This window comes from Haliotis rubra, unplaced genomic scaffold, assembly GCF_003918875.1.
Source record: "Haliotis rubra isolate DU_JTF1 unplaced genomic scaffold, ASM391887v1 Scf413, whole genome shotgun sequence".
Taxonomy (NCBI): Eukaryota; Metazoa; Mollusca; class Gastropoda; order Lepetellida; family Haliotidae; genus Haliotis; species Haliotis rubra.
The window spans coordinates 904,731-932,628 of record NW_025767095.1 but is presented as its reverse complement, the minus strand read 5'-3'; the positions used below and the strand labels follow the sequence as shown (position 1 = coordinate 932,628).

General features: G+C 48.1%; 2 protein-coding genes across 2 annotated transcripts; one reads left to right on the top strand and one right to left on the bottom strand.

The window, feature by feature from the left end:
* Positions 1–806: 806 nt before the first annotated feature.
* LOC124288184 lies at positions 807–6,551 on the bottom strand. Its single transcript, XM_046724771.1, has 4 exons — positions 6,314–6,551; positions 5,458–5,741; positions 4,921–5,058; positions 807–1,305 (listed from the first exon to the last, which is right to left on the bottom strand). Exons 2-4 carry the CDS (start codon positions 5,663–5,665, stop codon positions 1,097–1,099), a joined length of 555 nt encoding a protein of 184 aa, XP_046580727.1. The 5' UTR covers positions 5,666–5,741; positions 6,314–6,551; the 3' UTR covers positions 807–1,096.
* Positions 6,552–16,457: 9,906 nt separating this feature from the next.
* On the top strand, positions 16,458–17,431 carry LOC124288164 (extensin-like). The gene is made up of 2 exons (XM_046724743.1): positions 16,458–16,556; positions 16,670–17,431. The coding sequence occupies exons 1-2, from the start codon at positions 16,458–16,460 to the stop codon at positions 17,429–17,431; spliced, it is 861 nt and encodes a 286-aa protein (XP_046580699.1).
* Positions 17,432–27,898: the final 10,467 nt, after the last annotated feature.

Below are 27,898 nucleotides of genomic sequence, written 5' to 3'. Positions count from 1 at the left end.
GCATTGTAATGAAACACGAGTCCACTGGTCTACTGAACATATTGTCATAAAACAGGAAGTAACGATACATCCACTGGTCTACTGAACATATTGTCATAAAACAGGAAGTAACGATACATCCACTGATCTACTGAACATATTGTCGTAAAACAGGAAGTCACGATACATCCACTGGTCTACTGAACATATTGTCGTAAACCAGGAAGTAACGATACATCCACTGGCCTACTGAACATATTGTCGTAAACCAGGAAGTAACGATACATCCACTGGTCTACTGAACATATTGTTGTAAACCAGGAAGAAACAATACATCCACTGGTCTACTGAACATATTGTCGTAGACCATGAAGTAACAATACCTCCACTGGTGTACTGAACATATTATCGTAAAACAGGAAGTAACGATACATCCAATGGTCTACTGAACATATTGTTGTAAACCAGGAAGAAACAATACATCCACTGGTCTACTGAACATATTGTCGTAGACCATGGAAGTAACATAATACATCCACTGGTCTACTGAACATATTATCGTAAACCAAGAAGTAACGATACATCCACTGGTCTACTGAACATATTGTCATAAAACAGGAAGTCACGATACATCCACTGGTCTAATTGTCGTAAACCAGGAAGTCAGGATACATCCACTGGTCTACTGAACATATTGTCATAAACCAGGAAGTCATGATACATCCACTGGTCTACTGAACATATTATCGTAAACCAGGAAGTAACGATACATCCACTGGTCTACTGAACATATTGTCGTAAACCAGAAGTGACGATACATCCACTGGTCTACTGAACATATTATCGTAAACCAGGAAGTAACGATACATCCACTGGTCTACTGAACATATTGTCGTAAACCAGGAAGTGACGATACATCCACTGGTCTACTGAACATATTATCGTAAACCAAGAAGTAACGATACATCCACTGGTCTACTGAACATATTGTCGTAAACCAGGAAGTCACGATACATCCACTGGTCTACTGAACATATTGTCGTAAACCAGGAAGTCACGATACATCCACTGGTCTACTGAACATATTGTCGTAAACCAAGAAGTAACGATAATGCTACTAAACAACTCCGGCTAATCTTTCCTCGTCTTCGTGACGTTTGGCCTTCTTGATGGACGCCAGTGCTGTGAGACCTGATGCTACGAGGGAGATAACACACCCCAGGACAGCCGGACAAATTGACCAACCCACCGCAAACTCCTTGCTCCTCTCCACAAGTACCTGATGCTTACCGAGGAAGATGGTGAAGGCAAGGAGGACAAACAGACCTGAAAAAACACTTCTGACGTTAGTTGCAACTCGACGGTGGTTATGATGTCGGTAGCACCATGCAACCAATGATAATGTCTTTCCGACGGAGATTGAGAAAAAAGTCATTAGGCTTCTCCAGAAGGTGTATGTACCTGTTGGTGCCCCCAGACTGCAGCTGGTATAGGATAGATACACTTAAAGATGTGTCTAGTGTATGTACCTGTTGGTGCCCCCAGACTGCAGCTGGTATAGGATAGATATACTTGAAGATGTGTCTAGTGTATGTACCTGTTGGTGCCCCCAGACTGCAGCTGGTTTACGATAGATATACTTGAAGATGTGTCTAGTGTATGTACCTGTTGGTGACCCCAGACTGCAGCTGGTATAGGATTGATATACTTGAAGATGTGTCTAGTGTATGTACCTGTTGGTGCACCCAGACTGCAGCTGGTATAGGATAGATATACTTGAAGATGTGTCTAAGTGTATGTACCTGTTGGTGCCCCAGACTGCAGCTGGTATAGGATAGATATACTTGAAGATGTGTCCTAGTGTATGAACCTGTTGGTGCCCCAGACTGCAGCTGGTATAGGATAGATATACTTGAAGATGTGTCTAGTGTATGTACCTGTTGGTGCCCCCAGACTGCAGTTGGTATAGGATTGATATACTTGAAGATGTGTCTAGTGTATGTACCTGTTGGTGCCCCAGACTGCAGCTGGTATAGGATAGATATACTTGAAGATGTGTCTAGTGTATGTACCTGTTGGTGCCCCAGACTGCAGCTGGTATAGCATAGATATACTTGAAGATGTGTCTAGTGTATGTACCTGTTGGTGCCCCCCCAGACTGCAGCTGGTATAGGATAGATATACTTGAAGATGTGTCTAGTGTATGTACCTGTTAATTGCCCCCAGACTGCAGCTGGTATAGGATTGATATACTTGAAGATGTGTCTAGTGTATGTACCTGTTGGTGCACCCAGACTGCAGCTATAGTATAGGACCCGAAGATATACTTGAAGATGTGTCTAGTGTAGTGTATGTACCTGTTGGTGCCCCAGACTGCAGCTGGTATAGGATAGATATACTTGAAGATGTGTCTAGTGTATGTACCTGTTGGTGCACCCAGACTGCAGCTGGTATAGGATAGATATACTTGAAGATGTGTCTAGTGTATGTACCTGTTGGTGCCCCCAGACTGCAGCTGGTATAGGATTGATATACTTGAAGATGTGTCTAGTGTATGTACCTGTTGGTGCCCCAGACTGCAGCTGGTATAGGATAGATATACTTGAAGATGTGTCTAGTGTATGTACCTGTTGGTGCACCCAGACTGCAGCTGGTATAGGATAGATATACTTGAAGATGTGTCTAGTGTATGTACCTGTTGGTGCCCCCAGACTGCAGCTGGTATAGGATTGATATACTTGAAGATGTGTCTAGTGTATGTACCTGTTGGTGCCCCCAGACTGCAGCTGGTATAGGATTGATATACTTGAAGATGTGTCTAGTGTATGTACCTGTTGGTGCCCCCAGACTGCAGCTGGTATAGGATAGATATACTTGAAGATGTGTCTAGTGTATGTACCTGTTGGTGCCCCCAGACTGCAGCTGGTATAGGATAGATATACTTGAAGATGTGTTTAGGTATGTACCTGTTGGTGCCCCCAGACTGCAGCTGGTATAGGATAGATATACTTGAAGATGTGTCTAGTGTATGTACCTGTTGGTGCCCCCAGACTGCAGCTGGTATAGGATAGATATACTTGAAGATATGTCTAGTGTATGTACCTGTTGGTGCCCGCAAACAGTAGATGGTGAAGGGTAGATATACTGGAGGCTGTGTTTTGTGAACGTACAAGGTGCCCGCAAACAGTAGATGGTGTTGGATAGATATACTGGAGGCTGTGTTTGTGAACGTACAGGGTGCCCACAAACAGCAGATGGTGTAGGATAGATATATACTGGAGGTGTGTGTTTTGTGAACGCATTACAAGGTGCCCGCAAACAGAAGATGGTGTTGGATAGATATACTAGAGGGTTTGTTTTATGAACGTACAAGGTGCCTGCAAACAGCAGATGGTGTAGGATAGATAAACTGAAGGCTGTGTTTTGTGAACGTACACGTGCCCGCAAACAGTAGATGGTGTAGGATAGATATACTGGAGGCTGTGTTTGTGAACGTACAAGGTACCCACAAACAGTAGATGGTGTAGGATAGATATACTGGAGGCTGTGTTTTGTGAACATTACAAGGTGCCTGCAAACAGTAGATGGTGTAGGATAGATATACTGGAGGCTGTGTTTTGTGAACGTACAAGGTGCCCGCAAACAGTAGATGGTGTAGGATAGATATACTGGAGGCTGTGTTTTGTGAACGTACAAGGTTCCCGCAAACAGTAGATGGTGTAGGATAGATATACTGGAGGGTGTGTTTGTGAACGTACAAGGTACCCGCAAACTGTAGATAGTGTAGGATAGATATACTGGAGGGTTTGTTTGTGAACGTACAAGGTGCCCACAAACAGTAGATGGTGTTGGATAGATATACTAGAGGGTGTGTTTTGTGAACGTACAAGGTGCCCGCAAACTGTAGATGGTGTAGGAAAGATATACTGGAGGCTGTGTTTTGTGAACGTACAAGGTGCCCTGCAAACAGTAGATGGTGTAGGATAGATATACTAGAGGGTGTGTTTTGTGAACGTACAAGGTGCCCGCAAACTGTAGATGGTGTAGGATAGATATACTACAGGGTGTGTTTTGTGAACGTACAAGGTACCCGCAAACTGTAGATGGTGTAGGATAGATATACTGGAGGCTGTGTTTTGTGAACGTACACGGTGCCCCAAACAGTAGATGGTGTTGGATATATATACACTGGAGGGTGTGTTTTGTAAACGTACAAGGTGCCCGCAAACAGTAGATGGTGTAGGATATATACACTGGAGGGTGTGTTTTGTAAACATTACAAGGTGCCCGCAAACTTCAGATGGTGTAGGATAGATATACTGGAGGCTGTGTTTTGTGAACATTACAAAGGTGCCCGCAAACAGTAGATGGTGTAGGATAGATATACTAGAGGGTGTGTGTTTGTGAACGTACAAGGTGCCCTGCAAACAGTAGATGGTGTTGGATAGATATACTAGAGGGTGTGTTTTGTGAACGTACAAGGTGCCCGCAAACAGTAGATAGTGTAGGATAGATATACTAGAGGGTGTGTTTTGTGAACGTACAAGGTGCCCGCAAACAGTAGATAGTGTAGGATAGATATACTGGAGGCTGTGTTTTGTGAACGTACAAGGTGCCCGCAAACAGTAGATGGTGTAGGATAGATATACTGGAGGCTGTGTTTTGTGAACGTACAAGGTGCCCGCAAACAGTAGATGGTGTAGGATAGATATACTGGAGGCTGTGTTTTGTGAACGTACAAGGTGCCCGCAAACAGTAGATGGTGTAGGATAGATATACTGGAGGCTGTGTTTTGTGAACGTACAAGGTGCCCGCAAACTTCAGATGGTGTAGGATAGATATACTGGAAGGTTTGTCTAGTGTATGTACCTGTTGATGCCCGCAAACAGTAGAATGATGGTGTAATATACACATACTGGAGGGGGTGTTTGGAGTACGAACCTGCTGCTCCCAGACAGTAGATGGCAATGGATCTGACCACGACCTTCCTTATGGGGACATAGATTATGTGCAGTATTAAGGCGACCTGCGTCAGCACCACGGCAAATGTCATGAATATCTTGCTGATGAAAAGAAACTCTGCAACAAATGGAGAAACAGTGTTAATGTATGACTAAGAACATAGGTAGGTAGGTAGGTAGGTAGTTAGGTTGTTAAGTAGTTTAGTATGAAGTAAGGAAGGTAGGTAGGTAGTCAGGCAGGTAGGCAGATTGGTAGGTAGGTAGGTATTTAAGTAATTAAGTAGGAAGCAAGGAAGATAGGTAGGTAGATAGGAAGACAGGCAGGCAGGCAGGTAGGCAGTTAGGTGGGTAAGTGGGCAGGTGGGCAGGTGGGCAGGTAGGTGGCTAAGTGGGCAGGTGGGCAGGTGGGCAGGGAGGCAGGTGGGCAGGTTGGCAGGTGGGCAGGTAGGCAGGTGGCAGGTTGGCAGGTAGGCAGTTAGGTGGGTAGGTAGGTACTGACGACGATTAAGCTTTTTACCTTTACCGCCTTCAATCTCGTATGTGACAGACAGGACGCAGCTCCCATCCTCTCCACACTGGGACTTTGTCCACAGACCGTAGTTGATGTAGGTTCCCCGGGCGCTGGTGACCCGCCACCAGTAGGGCAGGAACATGGCCAGATCCACCAACACGGTGGCCACCAAGGTCAGGACAAAGGCTGCTATAGCAACAGGGTTGATCCACATCTTTGGTCAGAGTACCTGTATTGGAACCGTCTACTGTGTCTCGCGGGAATGACCTTAGTATTAGGGTTACTGATCTCTGGTAAAAAAGGACATGATGAATGTGAATCATCTTATAGTTGGAGTGTTATACACACACAACGAAGTTGACACTTACAGTCTATCAATGGACTGCAGACGTTGTATCAAACAACAGACGTTGTATCAAGCAACAGACATTGCATCACACAACAGTCACTGTATCGGGATAACCCACACTGCATCAAACATATCAAGATTTAACGTCAGACAAAAAGCAGTCTCATGTAGCTGATGAAACAGAATTCATCTGACGTAAAATTTACTCACTGTTTGTGAAAACAGTGAGCGACCTCCCTCAATTTACATAATGGTATATGCTTCAAAAACAGACACTGTCTGAAAACAACAACTATCAAAAGAATGTAAACTGCATCAAAACAGCTGAAACTACATTTACAACAACGAACAATAAATCACATAGACATGCAAGAAACTGCATGTATAATGGAGGAACCGATTATACCACCAAGAAAGTGCATCTACTATCAAGAAACCGCAAATACCTAACAGAACAACATTACAAGACCGGCCACGGACGGACAACACCAAAGTGATGGCACGGGTTTTTACCTTGATGCTGTCACAAATCTCCCCTTGATTTCTCAATAAATCGCAACTCTCTGCTCTTTAGATCTGCCACTGGCCTCTACAATGGCGTCTGTCCAGCCTGGTGACGACGTCCCGCGGCATGTCCGGTGTACAATCCTACAGTTCGTATATCACAGAAACATCAACAATCACTCACGGCGTAGTCGTCTGGTGAGAGTGTCACGTGCAGGATGTCGTCTGCTCATCTCATACCAACACACTGCTTCCTAAAGATGACAGCCGGAAGTAGCCAACCTCACTTGCACCCTTCACTTTCGCCCGAATCAGAGACCCCGTGCAAGGGATGTATGTAAATGACACAAACATCTTTATATACTCCTTCTATGTGGCTTCCAGTGGTATGTGTGCAGTCCCCCTCATAATCTGGTACGCATCTAAGAATCCAACAAAGCGAAACGTTACCATTCTGCTGCTCTTTAATGTCCCCATCTCTTCATGCTAGTGCTCTTTAATGTCCTCATCTCTTCATGCTAGTGCTCTTTAATGTCCTCATCTCTTCATGCTAGTGCTCTTTAATGTCCTCATCTCTTCATGCTAGTGCTCTTTAATGTCCTCATCTCTTCATGCTAGTGCTCTTTAATGTCCTCATCTCTTCATGCTAGTGCTCTTTAATGTCCTCATCTCTTCATGCTAGTGCTCTTTAATGTCCTCATCTCTTCATGCTAGTGCTCTTTAATGTCCTCATCTCTTCATGCTAGTGCTCTTTAATGTCCTCATCTCTTCATGCTAGTGCTCTTTAATGTCCCCATCTCTTCATGCTAGTGCTCATTAATGTCCCCATCTCTTCATACTAGTGCTCTTTAATGTCCTCATCTCTTCATGCTAGTGCTCTTTAATGTCCTCATCTCTTCATACTAGAGCTCTTCAATGTCCCCATCTCTTCATGCTAGTGCGCTTCAATGTCCCCATCTCACCATGCTATTGCTCTTCGATGTCCACATCGCCTCATGCCAGTGCACTTTAATGTCCCCATCTCAACATGCTAGTGCTCTTCAATGTCCTCATCTCTTCATGCTAGCTCTTCCATGTCCCCATCTCTTCATACTAGCGCTCTTCAATGTCCTCATCTCTTCATGCTAGTGCTCTTCAATGTCCCCATCTCACCATGCTAGTGCTCTTAAATATCCTCATCTCTTCATGCTAGCGCTCTTCAATGTCCCCATCTCTTCATGCTAGTGCTCTTCAATGTCCCCATCTCTTCATGCTAGTGCTCTTTAGTGTCCCCATCTCTTCATGCTAGTGCTCATTAATGTCCTCATCTCTTCATGCTAGTGCTCTTTAATGACCTCATCTCTTCATGCTAGTGCTCTTCAATGTCCTCATCTCTTCATGCTAGTGCTCTTCAATGTCCTCATCTCTTCATGCTAGCGCTCTTCCATGTCCCCATCTCTTCATACTAGCGCTCTTCAATGTCCTCATCTCTTCATGCTAGTGCTCTTCAATGTCCCCATCTCACCATGCTATTGCTCTTCGATGTCCACATCGCTTCATGCCAGTGCTCTTTAATGTCCCCATCTCAACATGCTAGTGCTCTTCAATGTCCTCATCTCTTCATACTAGTGCTCTTCAATGTCCCCATCTCTTCATGTTAGTGCTCTTTAATGTCCTCATCTCTTCATGCTAGTGCTCTTCAATGTCCCCATCTCTTCATGCTAGTGCTCTTTAATATCCTCATCTCTTCATGCTAGCGCTCTTCAATGTCCTCATCTCTTCATGCTAGTGCTCTTCAATGTCCCCATCTCTTCATGCTAGTGCTCTTTAGTGTCCCCATCTCTTCATGCTAGTGCTCATTAATGTCCTCATCTCTTCATGCTAGTGCTCTTTAATGACCTCATCTCTTCATGCTAGTGCTCTTCAATGTCCTCATCTCTTCATGCTAGTGCTCTTCAATGTCCTCATCTCTTCATGGTGCTCTTTAATGTCCCCATCTCTTCATACTAGCGCTCTTCAATGTCCTCATCTCTTCATGCTAGTGCTCTTCAATGTCCCCATCTCACCATGCTATTGCTCTTCGATGTCCACATCGCTTCATGCCAGTGCTCTTTAATGTCCCCATCTCAACATGCTAGTGCTCTTCAATGTCCTCATCTCTTCATACTAGTGCTCTTCAATGTCCCCATCTCTTCATGTTAGTGCTCTTTAATGTCCCCATCTCACGATGCTAGTGTCTTTAATGTCCCCGTCTCACCATGCTAGTGCTCTTCAATGTCCCTATCTCTTCATGCTAGTGCTCTTTAATGTCCTCATCTCTTCATGCTAGTGCTCTTTAATCTCCCCATCTCTTCATGCTATTGCTCTTTAATGTCCTAATCTCTTCATGCTAGTGCTCTTTAATGTCCTCATCTCTTCATGCTAGTGCTCTTTAATGTCCTCATCTCTTCATGCTAGTGCTCTTCGGTGCATTTATCATCATTGTTTTATGTGCTAGTGCTCTTCAATATCCCATCAACATTACTCTACATGCTAGTGTTCTTCAGTCACAATATCACAATTGCTCCATAGGTTAATGTTCTTCATTGACCATATCAATATTGCTTTACATGCTAGTGCTCTTTAATGTTCCTGCAAACATTGCTCGCACACTTCACCCTACCAACATTTAAACACATTCTTGATCCAAATACTAACATTCTTCACTCTACCAAGTGCACTGTGTATGTACAAGAGAGTGGCAGTCAATACAGTGCACTGTGTATGTACAAGAGAGCGACAGTCTACAACAGTGCACTGTGTATGTACAAGAGAGAGGCAGTCAACTACAGTGCACTGTGTATGTACAAGAGAGCGACAGTCAACTACAGTGCACAGTGTATGTACAAGAGAGCGACAGTCAACTACAGTGCACTGTGTATGTACAAGAGAGCGACAGTCAATACAGTGCACAGTGTATGTACAAGAGAGCGAGAGTCTACAACAGTGCACTGTGTATGTACAAGAGAGCGACAGTCTACAACAGTGCACTGTGTATGTACAAGAGAGCGACAGTCAACTACAGTGCACTGTGTATGTACAAGAGAGCGACAGTCAACTACAGTGCACTGTGTATGTACAAGAGAGAGGCAGTCAACTACAGTGCACTGTGTATGTACAAGAGAGAGGCAGTCAACTACAGTGCACTGTGTATGTACAAGAGAGCGAAAGTCAATACAGTGCACTGTGTATGTACAAGAGAGAGGCAGTCAACTTCAGTGCACTGTGTATGTACAAGAGAGAGGCAGTCAACTACAGTGCACAGTGTATGTACAAGAGAGCGACAGTCAACTACAGTGCACTGTGTATGTACAAGAGAGAGGCAGTCAACTACAGTGCACTGTGTATGTACAAGAGAGCGACAGCCAACTACAGTGCACTGTGTATGTACAAGAGAGCGACAGTCAATACAGTGCACAGTGTATGTACAAGAGAGCGACAGTCAACTACAGTGCACTGTGTATGTACAAGAGAGCGACAGTCAACTACAGTGCACTGTGTATGTACAAGAGAGAGGCAGTCAACTACAGTGCACTGTGTATGTACAAGAGAGCGACAGTCAACTACAGTGCACTGTGTATGTACAAGAGAGAGGCAGTCAATACAGTGCACAGTTAATGTACAAGAGAGAGACAGTCAATACAGTGCACTGTGTATGTACAAGAGAGAGGCAGTCAATACAGTGCACAGTGTATGTACAAGAGAGCGACAGTCAACTACAGTGCACAGTGTATGTACAAGAGAGCGACAGTCAACTACAGTGCACTGTGTATGTACAAGAGAGCGACAGTCAACTACAGTGCACTGTGTATGTACAAGAGAGAGACAGTCTACAACAGTGCACTGTGTATGTACAAGAGAGAGGCAGTCAACTACAGTGCACTGTGTATGTACAAGAAAGAGGCAGTCAACTACAGTGCTATGTGTATGTACAAGAGAGAGGCAGTCAACTACAGTGCACTGTGTATGTACAAGAGAGAGACAGTCTACAACAGTGCACTGTGTATGTACAAGAGAGAGGCAGTCAACTACAGTGCACTGTGTATGTACAAGAGAGCGAAAGTCAACTACAGTGCAATGTGTATGTACAAGAGAGCGGCAGTCAACTACAGTGCACTGTGTATGTACAAGAGAGAGGCAGTCAACTACAGTGCACTGTGTATGTACAAGAGAGAGGCAGTCAACTACAGTGCACTGTGTATGTACAAGAGAGCGAGAGTCTACAACAGTGCACTGTGTATGTACAAAAGAGCGACAGTCAACTACAGTGCACTGTGTATGTACAAGAGAGCGAGAGTCTACAACAGTGCACTGTGTATGTATAAGAGAGCGACAGTCAACTACAGTGCACTGTGTATGTACAAGAGAGCGACAGTCAACTACAGTGCACTGTGTATGTACAAGAGAGGCAGTCAACTACAGTGCACTGTGTATGTACAAGAGAGCGACAGTCAACTACAGTGCACTGTGTATGTACAAGAGAGAGGCAAAGTCAATACAGTGCACTGTGTATGTACAAGAGAGAGGCAGTCAACTACAGTGCACAGTGTATGTACAAGAGAGCGACAGTCAATACAGTGCACTGTGTATGTACAAAGAGAGGCAGTCAACTACAGTGCACTGTGTATGTACAAGAGAGGCAGTCAACTACAGTGCACTGTGTATGTACAAGAGAGCGACAGTCAACAACAGTGCACTGTGTATGTACAAGAGAGCGACAGTCAATACAGTGCAATGTGTATGTACAAGAGAGCGACAGTCAACTACAGTGCACTGTGTATGTACAAGAGAGCGACAGTCAACAACAGTGCACTGTGTATGTACAAGAGAGCGACAGTCAACAACAGTGCACTGTGTATGTACAAGAGAGCGACAGTCAATACAGTGCAATGTGTATGTACAAGAGAGCGACAGTCAACTACAGTGCACAGTGTATGTACAAGAGAGCGACAGTCAACTACAGTGCACTGTGTATGTACAAGAGAACGAGAGTCTACAACAGTGCACTGTGTATGTACAAGAGAGAGGCAGTCAACTACAGTGCACTGTGTATGTACAAGAGAGAGGCAGTCAACTACAGTGCACTGTGTATGTACAAGAGAGAGGCAGTCAACTACAGTGCACTGTGTATGTACAAGAGAGCGGCAGTCAACTACAGTGCACTGTGTATGTACAAGAGAGAGGCAGTCAACTACAGTGCACTGTGTATGTACAAGAGAGCGAGAGTCTACAACAGTGCACTGTGTATGTACAAGAGAGAGGCAGTCAACTACAGTGCACTGTGTATGTACAAGAGAGAGGCAGTCAACTACAGTGCACTGTGTATGTACAAGAGAGAGGCAGTCAACTACAGTGCACTGTGTATGTACAAGAGAGCGGCAGTCAACTACAGTGCACTGTGTATGTACAAGAGAGAGGCAGTCAACTACAGTGCACTGTGTATGTACAAGAGAGCGAGAGTCTACAACAGTGCACTGTGTATGTACAAGAGAGAGGCAGTCAACTACACTGCACTGTGTATGTACAAGAGAGCGGCAGTCAACTACAGTGCACTGTGTATGTACAAGAGAGAGGCAGTCAACTACAGTGCACTGTGTATGTACAAGAGAGCGAGAGTCTACAACAGTGCACTGTGTATGTACAAGAGAGAGGCAGTCAACTACAGTGCACTGTGTATGTACAAGAGAGCGGCAGTCAACCACAGTGCACTGTGTATGTACAAGAGAGAGGCAGTCAACTACAGTGCACTGTGTATGTACAAGAGAGAGGCAGTCAACCACAGTGCACTGTGTATGTACAAGAGAGAGGCAGTCACTACAGTGCACACTGTGTATGTACAAGAGAGAGGCAGTCAACTACAGTGCACTGTGTATGTACAAGAGAGCGGCAGTCACTACAGTGCACTGTGTATGTACAAGAGAGCGAGCAGTCAACTACAGTGCACTGTGTATGTGTACAAGAGAGGCAGTCAGACTACAGTGCACTGTGTATGTACAAGAGAGAGGCAGTCACTACACACTGTGTATGCTGGCCAAGAGTATGTTACCACACCACTGTGTATGTACAAGAGAGAGAGGCAGTCAACTACAGTGCACTGTGTATGTACAAGAGAGAGGCAGTCACTACACCACACTGTGTATGTACAAGAGAGCGGCAGTCAACTACAGTGCACTGTGTATGTACAAGAGAGCGGCAGTCAACTACAGTGCACTGTGTATGTACAAGAGAGAGGCAGTCACTACAGTGCACACTGTGTATGTACAAGAGAGCGGCAGTCAACTACAGTGCACTGTGTATGTACAAGAGAGAGGCAGTCAACTACAGTGCACTGTGTATGTACAAGAGAGCGGCAGTCAACTACACCACACTGTGTATGTACAAGAGAGCGGCAGTCACTACAGTGCACTGTGTATGTACAAGAGAGAGGCAGTCAACTACACCACACTGTGTATGTACAAGAGAGCGGCAGTCAACTACAGTGCACTGTGTATGTACAAGAGAGCGGCAGTCACTACACCACACTGTGTATGTACAAGAGAGAGGCAGTCACTACACCACACTGTGTATGTACAAGAGAGAGGCAGTCACTACAAGAGGCGACAGTGCACTGTGTGTATGTACAAGAGAGAGCGGCAGTCACTACACCACACTGTGTATGTACAAGAGAGCGGCAGTCAACTACAGTGCACTGTGTATGTACAAGAGAGAGGCAGTCAACTACACCACACTGTGTATGTACAAGAGAGCGGCAGTCAACTACAGTGCACTGTGTATGTACAAGAGAGCGGCAGTCACTACACCACACTGTGTATGTACAAGAGAGAGGCAGTCACTACACCACACTGTGTATGTACAAGAGAGAGGCAGTCACTACACCACACTGCGTATGTACAAGAGAGCGGCAGTCACTACACCACACTGTGTATGTACAAGAGAGAGGCAGTCACTACACCACACCACTGTGTATGTACAAGAGAGCGGCAGTCACTACACCACACTGCGTATGTACAAGAGAGAGGCAGTAACTACAGTGCACTGTGTATGTACAAGAGAGCGGCAGTCAACTACACCACACCAGTGCATGCATGTACAAGAGAGAGGCAGTCAACTACAGTGCACTGTGTATGTACAAGAGAGAGGCAGTCACTACACCACACTGCGTATGTACAAGAGAGCGGCAGTCACTACACCACACTGTGTATGTACAAGAGAGAGGCAGTCACTACACCACACTGTGTATGTACAAGAGAGCGGCAGTCAACTACAACACACTATGTATGTACAAGAGAGCGGCAGTCACTACACCACACTCATGTATGTACAAGAGAGCGGCAGTCACTACACCACACTATGTATGTACAAGAGAGCGGCAGTCACTACACCACACTGTGTATGTACAAGAGAGAGGCAGTCACTACACCACACTGTGTGTATGTACAAGAGAGCGGCAGTCGACTACACCACACTGTGTATGTACAAGAGGCGGCAGTCACTACACCACACTATGTATGTACAAGAGAGAGGCAGTCACTACACCACACTGTGTATGTACAAGAGAGCGGCAGTCACTACACCACACTGTGTATGTAATAAGAGAGCGGCAGTCACTACACCACACTGTGTATGTACCCCAAGAGAGCGGCAGTCACTACACCACACTGTGTATGTACAAGAGAGAGGCAGTCACTACACCACACTGTGTATGTACAAGAGAGAGGCAGTCACTACACCACACTCATGTATGTACAAGAGAGCGGCAGTCAACTACACCACACTGTGTATGTACAAAGAGAGGCAGTCACTACACCACACTGTGTATGTACAAGAGAGCGGCAGTCACTACACCACACTGTGTATGTACCAAGAGAGAGCGGCAGTCACTACACCACACTGTGCATGTACAAGAGAGCGGCAGTCACTACACCACACTGCGTATGTACAAGAGAGAGGCAGTCACTACACCACACTGTGTATGTACAAGAGAGCGGCAGTCACTACACCACACTGTGTATGTACAAGAGAGCGGCAGTCACTACACCACACTGTGTATGTACAAGAGAGGCAGTCACTACACCACACTGTGTATGTACAGAGAGCGGCAGTCACTACAGTGGGAAGTTCCTGACTCACACAGGAAACCCTGGGTGGTACAGATAACTTTCTTCGACCGACCAGGAAATTAATTAAATACCACTCAAATACCGCCATGAAACTGAATTCATTGTTGCACGAAAATTAGATACGCCATTTCTATGTAAAAGTGAATGTGAGTTAGAGATGCTACCAAAGGGACCGTCTCCATGTCGTGGCGCTGATGTTGACTGCGCTCGCCTCCATATTTCAGTGTGTGGGTGTGCTGTTCCCCAACTGGTGGGTGTTGAAGGATACTTCCACGAAGAACGTTGTGGCCACGTTCTCACTATTCGGTCCGGTGAGATGCAGTGACAATCTTTGTTTCCCGGAGGATGTTCGAGTGATCTCTGTACCTGAAGGCATGACGCCTCCGTCAGCCATACCTAACGACAACGCAGGTGAGTAACGAGATATCCCAACACATACCTAATACACCCACCTGCACACGTAATGCACTTATCTACATATACCTAGCACACCCAGCTACACACATGCCTAGAACACCCACCTACACATACCTAGCACACCCAGCTACACATGCCTAAATACACCCAGCTACACCTAATACACCCACCGTAATACAGTTATCTACATATACCTAGCACACCCAGCTACACATGCCTACCACACCCAGCTACATATACCTAGCACACCCAGCTACACATGCCTAGAACACCCACCTACATATACCTAGCACACCCAGCTACACATGCCTACCACACCCACCAACGCCAAGACACACCTAATACACCCACCTACACCTACCTAGTACTATGTATGTCGAACTAAGATTCAATGTCACACACACTTACACATATGTACACACACACACACCTCACACATATGTACACCCACAAATACTTACAGACCTTACAGTCTTTCTCACACAGATACACTCACTCACAATCCACACAAACTCTCTTCTGACACAGCCCCCACTTTAACACACACACATCAGACACCACGCAAATCACAAACCCAGCACACACGCTTCCATCCCAGAGCAGGAAGACAGAGTTCTCGTGGCTGCAGCATGAGGTCATCGTGACTGCCACAGTGGTGAGGCTCACGTCCCGTCACGGAGGGCATACTCGACAGGAAGACACGTTTGGACTGCACTGGACAGCCAACGGCTGGGCTCCAACACTTTTCACTGGCCTCCCGTCACGGAGGGCATACTCGACAGGAAGACACGTTTGGACTGCACTGGACAGCCAACGGCTGGGCTCCAACACTTTTCACTGGCCTCCCGTCACGGAGGGCATACTCGACAGGAAGTCACGCTTGGACTGCACTGGACAGCCAATGGCAGGACTCCAACAGCTTTCACTGGCCTCCCGTCACGGAGGGCATACTCGACAGGAAGACACGTTTGGACTGCACTGGACAGCCAACGGCTGGACTCCAACACTTTTCACTGGCCTCCCGTCACGGAGGGCATACTCGACAGGAAGACACGCATGGACTGCACTGGACAGCCAATGGCTGGACTCCAACACCTTTCACTTGCGTTTCGAGATATTGCCGAGGCCTCACAGACCGTTGTGCATTAGTGTTACGTAGTTCAGGAGAAAGACTTCAAGATTCAAACCTAAACAAACACAACCTCCAGATACCTCCAGATGCCCCCAGATGCCTCCAGATAGCTCTAAACGCCTCCAGATGCTACCTACAGATACCTCCAGATACCTCCAAATACCTCTAGATACCTCCAGATGCTACCTCCAAATACCTCCAGATGCTATCTCCACATACCTCCAGATATCTCCAGATACCTCCAGATTCCTCCAGATGCTACCTCCAGATACCTCTAGATACCTCCAGATACCTCCAGATGCCTATAGATACCTCAAGATACCTACAGATGCTTCCTACAGATGCCTCTAGATAGATCTAGATACCTCCAGATATCTAAAGATGCTACATCCAGATACATCCAGATGCCTCCAGATGCTACCTCCACATAACTCCAGATGCCCCATATGCCTCCAGATTCCTCTAGATGCCGCCAGATGCTACCTCCAGATACCTCCAAATACCTCTAGATACCTCCAGATGCTACCTCCACATACCTCCAGATGCTACCTCCAGATACCTCCAGGTACCTCCAGATGCCTCTAGATACCTCCAAATACCTCCAGATGCCTCTATATACCTCCAGATACCTCCATAAGCCTCCAGATAGATCTAGATACCTCCAGATCCTACCTCCAGATACCTAAAGATGCTACCTCCAGATACCTCAAAATACCCCTAGATGCCTCCGGATACCTCCATAAGCCTCCAGATAAATCTAGATACCTCCATATGCTACCTAAAGACGCTACCTCCAGATACCTCCAGATGCCTCCAGGTGCTTCCTCCAGATACCGCCAAATACCCCTAGATGCCTCGCGATATCTCCAGATACCTCCAGATACCTCCAGATACCTCCAGATACCTCCAGATACCTCCAGATACCCCCAAATACCCCCAGATACCCCCAGATGGCTCCACATACCTTCAGATGCCTCCACATACCTCCAGATGCCTCCACATACCTCCAGATACCCCCAGATATCCCCAGATACTCCCAGATACCTCCAGATACCCCCACATACCCCCACATACCTCCAGATACCTCCAGATACCCCCAGATACCTCCACATACCCCCAGATACCCCATATACCTCCAGATACCCCAGATACCTCCACATACCTCCACATACCACCAGATACCCCCAGATACCCCATATACCCCGAGACACCCCCAGATACTCCCAGATACCTCCAGATACCCCTAGATACCCAGATGCCCCAGATACCTCCAGATACCCCAGATACCCCCAGATACCTCCACATACCCCCACATACCTCCACATACCTCCAGATACCCCAGATGCCTCCACATACCTCCACATACCACCAGATACCCCCAGATACCCCAGATACCCCCAGATGCCCCAGATACCCCCAGATACCTCCAGATACCCCTAGATACCCAGATGCCCCCAGATGCCTCCAGATACCCCCCACATTCCTCCACATACCCCCACATACCTCCACATACCTCCAGATACCCCAGATACCTCCACATACCTCCACATACCACCAGATACCCCCAGATACCCCAGATACCCCCAGACACCCCCAGATACCCCCAGATACCTCCAGATACCCCTAGATACCCAGATGCCCCCAGATACCTCCAGATACCCCCACATTCCTCCACATACCTCCACATACCTCCACATACCTCCTGTGCTGTTTTCTGGCAATGCTACGCTTGTGTGGCGCGTGTGGCGAGGGATGGCTGTTCATTGGCTTTTTCAACAGACGCACACAACGTGCCATGTTGCCTTTTAACATGGTCGTCGTTTGAAACCTCCGAGGAGCATAATTACGTAACACAATGACGTTATTAACAACGCATAGAAACTGTATGAAAAACGCGTTTGATAAAGAGAGCAACTGCCTTCATCGTTGTGTACATGTGGCAAAGAACAATTTAACTACCCAGTCCCCCGGATGTAAACAAAGGAACAATCATTAACTGTAGGGAACTACACCAATGTAATACCTTTCACATTCCAAATAAGGAAAACGCGCGGAACATCCAGCCTTGTTCCATTCAGTGTCATTAATTCACTTCTGCATTTCGTCTTCAGTAAGTACACAAAATATCTCCTCCCTGAAGGAGCAATCTAAACAGCTGCAGCAGCAAGGGAATCAGTGTTGTTTCCAAGCTGGATATTAACATTTGGTGTTAACGTTATTCAATCATGGCTTCGTGAGATACTGGACTGGACATTTGAGAGATGCGTGGTATTTTATGGCAGCTTCACACTTCCACCCACGACACTCACATAAACACTGTTGTAAACAATACGGTCTGATACGGCCTTTCATTAATCTCCAACTCACTCACTCACCCACTCACTCAACCACCCACCCACCCCGTCCACCCACCCAAAACTCACCCACCCACCCACCCACCCACTCACCCACTCACTCCTCACACACTCACTCACCACCCACCCAGCCACCCCCGCTCGCTCGCTCGCTCGCTCACTCATTCACTCACTCACTCCACTCACTCACTCACTCACTCACCACTCACTCCTCCTCACTCACTCACTCACTCCCACTCACCACTCCTCACCTCACTCCTCACTCACTCCTCACTCACTCACTCACTCACTCACTCACTCACTCACTCACTTACTCGCTCACTCCACTCACTCGCATTTGGGTACGATGTTCAAGTATCTGGTATTTGGGTACGATGTACAGGTATTTGGTATTTTGGGTACGATGTGCACGTATGGCATGAGGGTATGTGGTGGTAAAAGCTTTATCTGGTGTTAAGAGGGATCTGGTAGCGAGGTTTTGGGTGTGGGGTTGGGTTGTTCGAGTATTTATTAAGGGGTGGGTGTTACTGGTTTGTCGGTATCGGTTCTGATATGGGGTACTTGGGTTTGGGGATATCTAACAGAACGGTATGCAGTATCGGGATGTCTACTGGGAGCACGTTGTATCAAGGTGTATCGACGACATACTATTCCATGTGGATTAATGTATGTGGCATGTTCCAAGTGTCTGTGTCTCTGTTCTCAGCCTGGTTGACGGTGGGCCGGATACTGAGTGTCGTTGGAGTCACCCTCGTCCTGGCGACTGTAGTGCTTCAACTGATCTTCCTCAAGGCCAGCTACCGCGCGCTACAGCTGGTGGCCAACACCTTCCTGGTCACTGCAGGTAAGGTCATAGTGCTGCAGCCAGAGACACTGGCCAGTCTTAATGTGAAGGAGCTACAGCTGGTGGCCAACAGCTTCCTGGTCACTGCAGGTAAGGTCATAGTGCTGCAGCCAGAGACACTGGCCAGTCTTAATGTGAAGTAGCTACAGCTGGTGGCCAACAGCTTCCTGGTCACTGCAGGTAAGGTCATAGTGCTGCAGCCAGAAACACTGGCCAGTCTTAATGTGAAGGAGCTACAGTTGGTGGCCAACAGCTTCCTGGTCACTGCAGGTAAGGTCATAGTGCTGCAGCCAGAAACACTGGCCAGTCTTAATGTGAAGTAGCTACAGTTGGTGGCCAACAGCTTCCTGGTCACTGCAGGTAAGGTCTTAGTGCTGCAGCCAGAAACACTGGCCAGTCTTAATGTGAAGGAGCTACAGCTGGTGGCCAACAGCTTCCTGGTCACTGCAGGTAAGGTCATAGTGCTGCAGCCAGAAACACTGGCCAGTCTTAATGGAAGGAGCTACAGCTGGTGGCCAACAGCTTCCTGGTCACTGCAGGTAAGGTCATAGTGCTGCAGCCAGAGACACTGGCCAGTCTTAATGTGAAGTAGCTACAGTTGGTGGCCAACAGCTTCCCTGGTCACTGCAGGTAAGGGTATAGTGCTGCAGCCAGAGACACTGGCCAGTCTTAATGTGAAGGAGCTACAGTTGGTGGCCAACAGCTTCCTGGTCACTGCAGGTAAGGTCATAGTGCTGCAGCCAGAGACACTGGCCAGTCTTAATGTGAAGTAGCTACAGTTGGGGGCCAACACCTTCCTGGTCACTGCAGGTAAGGTCATAGTGCTGCAGCCAGAAACACTGGCCAGTCTTAATGTGAAGTAGCTACAGTTGGTGGCCAACAGCTTCCTGGTCACTGCAGGTAAGGTCATAGTGCTGCAGCCAGAAACACTGGCCAGTCTTAATGTGAAGTAGCTACAGCTGGTGGCCAACAGCTTCCTGGTCACTGCAGGTAAGGTCATAGTGCTGCAGCCAGAGACACTGGCCAGTCTTAATGTGAAGGAGCTACAGTTGGTGGCCAACAGCTTCCTGGTCACTGCAGGTAAGGTCATAGTGCTGCAGCCAGAAACACTGGCCAGTCTTAATGTGAAGTAGCTACAGCTGGTGGCCAACAGCTTCCTGGTCACTGCAGGTAAGGTCATAGTGCTGCAGCCAGAGACACTGGCCAGTCTTAATGTGAAGGAGCTACAGTTGGTGGCCAACAGCTTCCTGGTCACTGCAGGTAAGGTCATAGTGCTGCCAGCCAGAGACACTGGCCAGTCTTAATGTGAAGTAGCTACAGTTGGTGGCCAACAGCTTCCTGGTCACTGCAGGTAAGGTCATAGTGCTGCAGCCAGAGACACTGGCCAGTCTTAATGTGAAGGAGCTACAGTTGGTGGCCAACAGCTTCCTGGTCACTGCAGGTAAGGTCATAGTGCTGCAGCCAGAAACACTGGCCAGTCTTAATGTGAAGTAGCTACAGCTGGTGGCCAACAGCTTCCTGGTCACTGCAGGTAAGGTCATAGTGCTGCAGCCAGAGACACTGGCCAGTCTTAATGTGAAGGAGCTACAGTTGGTGGCCAACAGCTTCCTGGTCACTGCAGGTAAGGTCATAGTGCTGCAGCCAGAGACACTGGCCAGTCTTAATGTGAAGGAGCTACAGTTGGTGGCCAACAGCTTCCTGGTCACTGCAGGTAAGGTCATAGTGCTGCAGCCAGAAACACTGGCCAGTCTTAATGTGAAGTAGCTACAGCTGGTGGCCAACAGCTTCCTGGTCACTGCAGGTAAGGTCATAGTGCTGCAGCCAGAGACACTGGCCAGTCTTAATGTGAAGGAGCTACAGTTGGTGGCCAACAGCTTCCTGGTCACTGCAGGTAAGGTCATAGTGCTGCAGCCAGAGACACTGGCAAGTCTTAATGTGAAGTAGCTACAGCTGGTGGCCACACAGCTTCCTGGTCACTGCAGGTAAGGTCATAGTGCTGCAGCCAGAGACACTGGCCAGTCTTAATGTGAAGGAGCTACAGTTGGTGGCCAACAGCTTCCTGGTCACTGCAGGTAAGGTCATAGTGCTGCAGCCAGAAACACTGGCCAGTCTTAATGTGAAGTAGCTACAGTTGGTGGCCAACAGCTTCCTGGTCACTGCAGGTAAGGTCATAGTGCTGCAGCCAGAAACACTGGCCAGTCTTAATGTGAAGGAGCTACAGTTGGTGGCCAACAGCTTCCTGGTCACTGCAGGTAAGGTCATAGTGCTGCAGCCAGAAACACTGGCCAGTCTTAATGTGAAGTAGCTACAGTTGGTGGCCAACAGCTTCCTGGTCACTGCAGGTAAGGTCATAGTGCTGCAGCCAGAAACACTGGCCAGTCTTAATGTGAAGGAGCTACAGCTGGTGGCCAACAGCTTCCTGGTCACTGCAGGTAAGGTCATAGTGCTGCAGCCAGAAACACTGGCCAGTCTTAATGTGGAAGGAGCTACAGCTGGTGGCCAACAGCTTCCTGGTCACTGCAGGTAAGATCATAGTGCTGCAGCCAGAGACACTGGCCAGTCTTAATGTGAAGTAGCTACAGTTGGTGGCCAACAGCTTCCTGGTCACTGCAGGTAAGGGTATAGTGCTGCAGCCAGAAACACTGGCCAGTCTTAATGTGGGGAAGGAGCTACAGCTGGTGGCCAACAGCTTCCTGGTCACTGCAGGTAAGGTCCATAGTGCTGCAGCCAAACACACTGGCCAGTCTTAATGTGAAGTAGCTACAGCTGGTGGCCAACAGCTTCCTGGTCACTGCAGGTAAAGGTCATAGTGCTGCAGCCAGAGACACTGGCCAGTCTTAATGTGAAGGAGCTACAGTTGGTGGCCAACAGCTTCCTGGTCACTGCAGGTAAGGTCATAGTGCTGCAGCCAGAAACACTGGCCAGTCTTAATGTGAAGTAGCTACAGCTGGTGGCCAACAGCTTCCTGGTCACTGCAGGTAAGGTCATAGTGCTGCAGCCAGAGACACTGGCCAGTCTTAATGTGAAGGAGCTACAGTTGGTGGCCAACAGCTTCCTGGTCACTGCAGGTAAAGGTCATAGTGCTGCAGCCAGAGACACTGGCCAGTCTTAATGTGAAGTAGCTACAGTTGGTGGCCAACAGCTTCCTGGTCACTGCAGGTAAGGTCATAGTGCTGCAGCCAGAGACACTGGCCAGTCTTAATGTGAAGGAGCTACAGTTGGTGGCCAACAGCTTCCTGGTCACTGCAGGTAAGGTCATAGTGCTGCAGCCAAGAAACACTGGCCAGTCTTAATGTGAAGTAGCTACAGCTGGTGGCCAACAGCTTCCTGGTCACTGCAGGTAAGGTCATAGTGCTGCAGCCAGAGACACTGGCCAGTCTTAATGTGAAGGAGGCTACAGTTGGTGGCCAACAGCTTCCTGGTCACTGCAGGTAAGGTCATAGTGCTGCAGCCAGAGACACTGGCCAGTCTTAATGTGAAGGAGCTACAGTTGGTGGCCAGCAGCTTCCTGGTCACTGCAGGTAAGGTCATAGTGCTGCAGCCAGAAACACTGGCCAGTCTTAATGTGAAGTAGCTACAGCTGGTGGCCAACAGCTTCCTGGTCACTGCAGGTAAGGTCATAGTGCTGCAGCCAGAGACACTGGCCAGTCTTAATGTGAAGGAGCTACAGTTGGTGGCCAACAGCTTCCTGGTCACCTGCAGAGTAAAGGTCATAGTGCTGCAGCCAGAGACACTGTAGAGTCTTAATGTGAATGTAGAAGCTACAGCTGGTGGCCAACAGCTTCCTGGTCACCTGCAGGTAAGGTCATAGTGCTGCAGCCAGAGACACTGGCCAGTCTTAATGTGAAGGAGCTACAGTTGGTGGCCAACAGCTTCCTGGTCACTGCAGGTAAAGGTCATAGTGCTGCAGCCAGAAACACTGGCCAGTCTTAATGTGAAGTAGCTGGTTGGTGGCCAACAGCTTCCTGGTCACTGCAGGTAAAAGGTCATAGTGCTGCAGCCAGAGAAACACTGGCCAGTCTTAATGTGGAAGGAGCTACAGTTGGTGGCCAACAGCTTCCTGGTCACTGCAGGTAAGGTCATAGTGCTGCAGCCAGAAACACTGGCCAGTCTTAATGTGAAGTAGCTACAGTTGGTGGCCAACAGCTTCCTGGTCACTGCAGGTAAGGTCATAGTGCTGCAGCCAGAAACACTGGCCAGTCTTAATGTGAAAGGAGCTACAGCTGGTGGCCAACAGCTTCCTGGTCACTGCAGGTAGGTAAGGTCATAGTGCTGCAGCCAGAAACACTGGCCAGTCTTAATGTGAAGGAGCTACAGCTGGTGGCCAACAGCTTCCTGGTCACTGCAGGTAAGGTCATAGTGCTGCAGCCAGAGACACTGGCCAGTCTTAATGTGAAAGTAGCTACAGTTGGTGGCCAACAGCTTCCTGGTCACTGCAGGTAAGGGTATAGTGCTGCAGCCAGAGACACTGGCCAGTCTTAATGTGAAGGAGCTACAGTTGGTGGCCAAGCAGCTTCCTGGTCACTGCAGGTAAGGTCATAGTGCTGCAGCCAGAGACACTGGCCAGTCTTAATGTGAAGTAGCTACAGTTGGTGGCCAACACCTTCCTGGTCACTGCAGGTAAGGTCATAGTGCTGCAGCCAGAAACACTGGCCAGTCTTAATGTGAAGTAGCTACAGTTGGTGGCCAACAGCTTCCTGGTCACTGCAGGTAAGGTCATAGTGCTGCAGCCAGAAACACTGGCCAGTCTTAATGTGAAGTAGCTACAGCTGGTGGCCAACAGCTTCCTGGTCACTGCAGGTAAGGTCATAGTGCTGCAGCCAGAGACACTGGCCAGTCTTAATGTGAAGGAGCTACAGTTGGTGGCCAACAGCTTCCTGGTCACTGCAGGTAAGGTCATAGTGCTGCAGCCAGAAACACTGGCCAGTCTTAATGTGAAGTAGCTACAGCTGGTGGCCAACAGCTTCCTGGTCACTGCAGGTAAAGGTCATAGTGCTGCAGCCAGAGACACTGGCCAGTCTTAATGTGAAGGAGCTACAGTTGGTGGCCAACAGCTTCCTGGTCACTGCAGGTAAGGTCATAGTGCTGCAGCCAGAGACACTGGCCAGTCTTAATGTGAAGTAGCTACAGCTGGTGGCCAACAGCTTCCTGGTCACTGCAGGTAAGGTCATAGTGCTGCAGCCAGAGACACTGGCCAGTCTTAATGTGAAGGAGCTACAGTTGGTGGCCAACAGCTTCCTGGTCACTGCAGGTAAGGTCATAGTGCTGCAGCCAGAAACACTGGCCAGTCTTAATGTGAAGTAGCTACAGCTGGTGGCCAACAGCTTCCTGGTCACTGCAGGTAAGGTCATAGTGCTGCAGCCAGAGACACTGGCCAGTCTTAATGTGAAGGAGCTACAGTTGGTGGCCAACAGCTTCCTGGTCACTGCAGGTAAGGTCATAGGTGCTGCAGCCAGAAAAACACTGGCCAGTCTTAATGTGAAGGAGCTACAGTTGGTGGCCAACATCTTCTCCTGGTCACTGCAGGTAAGGTCATAGTGCTGCAGCCAGAGACACTGGCCAGTCTTAATGTGAAGTAGCTTACAGTTGGTGGCCAACAGCTTCCTGGTCACTGCAGGTAAGGTCATAGTGCTGCAGCCAGAAACACTGGCCAGTCTTAATGTGAAGGGAGCTACAGTTGGTGGCCCAGCTTCCTGGTCACCGCAGGTAAGGTCATAGTGCTGCAGCCAGAAACACTGGCCAGTCTTAATGTGAAGGGAGCTACAGTTGGTGGCCAACAGCTTCCTGGTCACCCAGGTAAGGTCATAGTGCTGCAGCCAGAAACACTGGCCAGTCTTAATGTGAAGAAGTAGCTACAGTTGGTGGCCAACAGCTTCCTGGTCACTGCAGGTAAGGTCATAGTGCTGCAGCCAGAAACACTGGCCAGTCTTAATGTGAAGTAGCTACAGTTGGTGGCCAACAGCTTCCTGGTCACTGCAGGTAAGGTCATAGTGCTGCAGCCAGAAACACTGGCCAGTCTTAATAATGTGAAGGAGCTACAGTTGGTGGCCAACAGCTTCCTGGTCACCGCAGGTAAGGTCATAGTGCTGCAGCCAGAGACACTGGCCAGTCTTAATGTGAAGCGAAGCTACAGTTGGTGGCCAACAGCTTCCTGGTCACTGCAGGTAAGGTCATAGTGCTGCAGCCAGAGACACTCGGCCAGTCTTAATGTGAAGTAGCTACAGCTGGTGGCCAACAGCTTCCCCTGGTCACTGCAGGTAAGGTCATAGTGCTGCAGCCAGAGACACTGGCAAGTCTTAATGTGAAGTAGCTACAGTTGGTGGCCAACAGCCTCCTGGTCACTGCAGGTAAGGTCAGCATAGTGCTGCAGCCAGAAAACACTGGCCAGTCTTAATGTGAAGGAGCTACAGTTGGTGGCCAACAGCTTCCTGGTCACCGCAGGTAAGGTCATAGTGCTGCAGCCAGAGACACTGGCCAGTCTTAATGTGAAGTAGCTACAGTTGGTGGCCAACAGCTTCCTGGTCACTGCAGGTAAGGTCATAGTGCTGCGTTTCCAGAGACTCTGGCCCGTCTTAATGTGAAGTAGCTACAGCTGGTGGCCAACAGCTTCCTGGTCACTGCAGGTAAGGTCATAGTGCTGCAGCCAGAGACACTGGCCAGTCTTAATGTGAAGTAGCTATAGTTGGTGGCCAACAGCTTCCCTTTGTCACTGCAGGTAAGGTCATAGTGCTGCAGCCAGAGACACTGGCCAGTCTTAATGTGAAGTAGCTACAGTTGGTGCCAACAGCTTCCTGGTCACTGCAGGTAAGGTCATAGTGCTGCAGCCAGAAACACTGGCCAGTCTTAATGTGAAGGAGCTACAGTTGGTGGCCAACAGCTTCCTCTGGTCACCTGCAGGGCAAGGTCATAGTGCTGCAGCCAGAAACACTGGCCAGTCTTAATGTGAAGTAGCTACAGTTGGTGGCCAACAGCTTCCTGGTCACTGCAGGTAAGGTCATAGTGCTGCAGCCAGAGACACTGGCCAGTCTTAATGTGAAGTAGCTACAGCTGGTGGCCAACAGCTTCCCTGGTCACTGCAGGTAAGGTCATAGTGCTGCAGCCAGAGACACTGGCCAGTCTTAATGTGAAGGGAGCTACAGTTGGTGGCCAACAGCCTCCTGGTCACTGCAGGTAAGGTCATAGTGCTGCAGCCAGAGACACTGGCCAGTCTTAATGTGAAGTAGCTACAGCTGGTGGCCAGCAGCTTCCTGGTCACTGCAGGTAAGGTCATAGTGCTGCAGCCAGAAACACTGGCCAGTCTTAATGTGAAGTAGCTACAGCTGGTGGCCAACAGCTTCCTGGTCACTGCAGGTAAGGTCATAGTGCTGCAGCCAGAAACACTGGCCAGTCTTAATGTGAAGGAGCTACAGTTGGTGGCCAACAGCTTCCTGGTCACTGCAGGTAAGGTCATAGTGCTGCAGCCAGAAACACTGGCCAGTCTTAATGTGAAGTAGCCACAGCTGGTGGCCAACAGCTTCCTGGTCACTGCAGGTAAGGTCATAGTGCTGCAGCCAGAGACACTGGCCAGTCTTAATGTGAAGTAGCTAAAGCTGGTGGGCCAACAGCTTCCTGGTCACTGCAGGTAAGGTCATAGTGCTGCAGCCAGAGACACTGGCCAGTCTTAATGAAGTAGCTAGCAGTTGGTGGCCAACAGCTTCCTGGTCACTGCAGGTAAGGTCATAGTGCTGCAGCCAGAAACACTGGGCCAGTCTTAATGTGAAGGAGCTACAGTTGGTGGCCAACAGCTTCCTGGTCACCGCAGGTAAGGTCATAGTGCTGCAGCCAGAAACACTGGCCAGTGCTTAATGTGAAGGAGCCACAGTGTATAAACCCTTGATACTGAATTACTGACAAAATAACAGGGCTAAAGTCCAGAATCTACAGCGTCGAGTGATCTGGTTCACCATAGAGTCAGTGATCTGTTCACCATAAAGTCAGAGTGATCTGTTCACCATAGAGAGTCGAGTGATCTGTTCACCATAGAGTCGAGTGATCTGTTCACCATAGAGTCGAGTGATCTGTTCACCATAGAGTCCAGAGTGATCTGTTCACCATAGAGTCGAGTGGTCTGTTGATGGAGATGTTTGTTGGTGCACATTGAATCAGCATTTTGGCTACATTACACAATGGAATCTTGATCACATGTGGCACCAGTGGTTGCCAGATGACACACAATCAGTCAGGTCACTGGACCTGTCTACCCTAAACAGTGTAGTAGTCGATCGACACTTTAAGGTTGAACATGTGCAGGGTCCTGTGACAGTAACATCTGCCCGACAGCATTATACTTTACACCCGAAAGGCCAGTGCTAATACTCTGAATGTTACAGATTTCACCATGAATGTCAGATCAAACTGTCAACGTGTTGTAGTTTCACCCTGAAGGTCAGGTCAAACTGTCAACGTGTTGTAGATTTCACCCTTGAAGGTCAGATCTGGCTGTCAAAGTGTTGTAGATTTCTCCCTGAAGGTCAGATATGACTGTCAAAAGTGTTGTAGTTTACACCCTGAAGGTCAGATTAGACTGTCAACGTGTGTTGTAGATTTCACCCTGAAGGTCAGATCTGGCTGTCAGAGTGTAGATTTCACCCTGAAGGTCAGATCTGGCTGTCAAAGTGTTGTAGATTTCACACCTGAAGGTCAGATCTGGCTGTCAACAGCCGTGAAAAA

Coding starts and splice junctions, on each gene's coding strand:
- LOC124288184 (XM_046724771.1), bottom strand. CDS start 5,665: ATGTGGATCAACCCTGTTGCTATAGCAGCCTTTGTCCTGACCTTGGTG. Junction 5,059..5,457: donor CGAGATTGAAGGCGGTAAAG/GTAAAAAGCTTA, acceptor CATTTGTTGCAG/AGTTTCTTTTCATCAGCAAG. Junction 1,306..4,920: donor CTACTGTCTGGGAGCAGCAG/GTTCGTACTCCA, acceptor GTGTTTTTTCAG/GTCTGTTTGTCCTCCTTGCC.
- LOC124288164 (XM_046724743.1), top strand. CDS start 16,458: ATGCCGCCAGATGCTACCTCCAGATACCTCCAAATACCTCTAGATACC. Junction 16,557..16,669: donor CTACCTCCAGATACCTCCAG/GTACCTCCAGAT, acceptor TCCTACCTCCAG/ATACCTAAAGATGCTACCTC.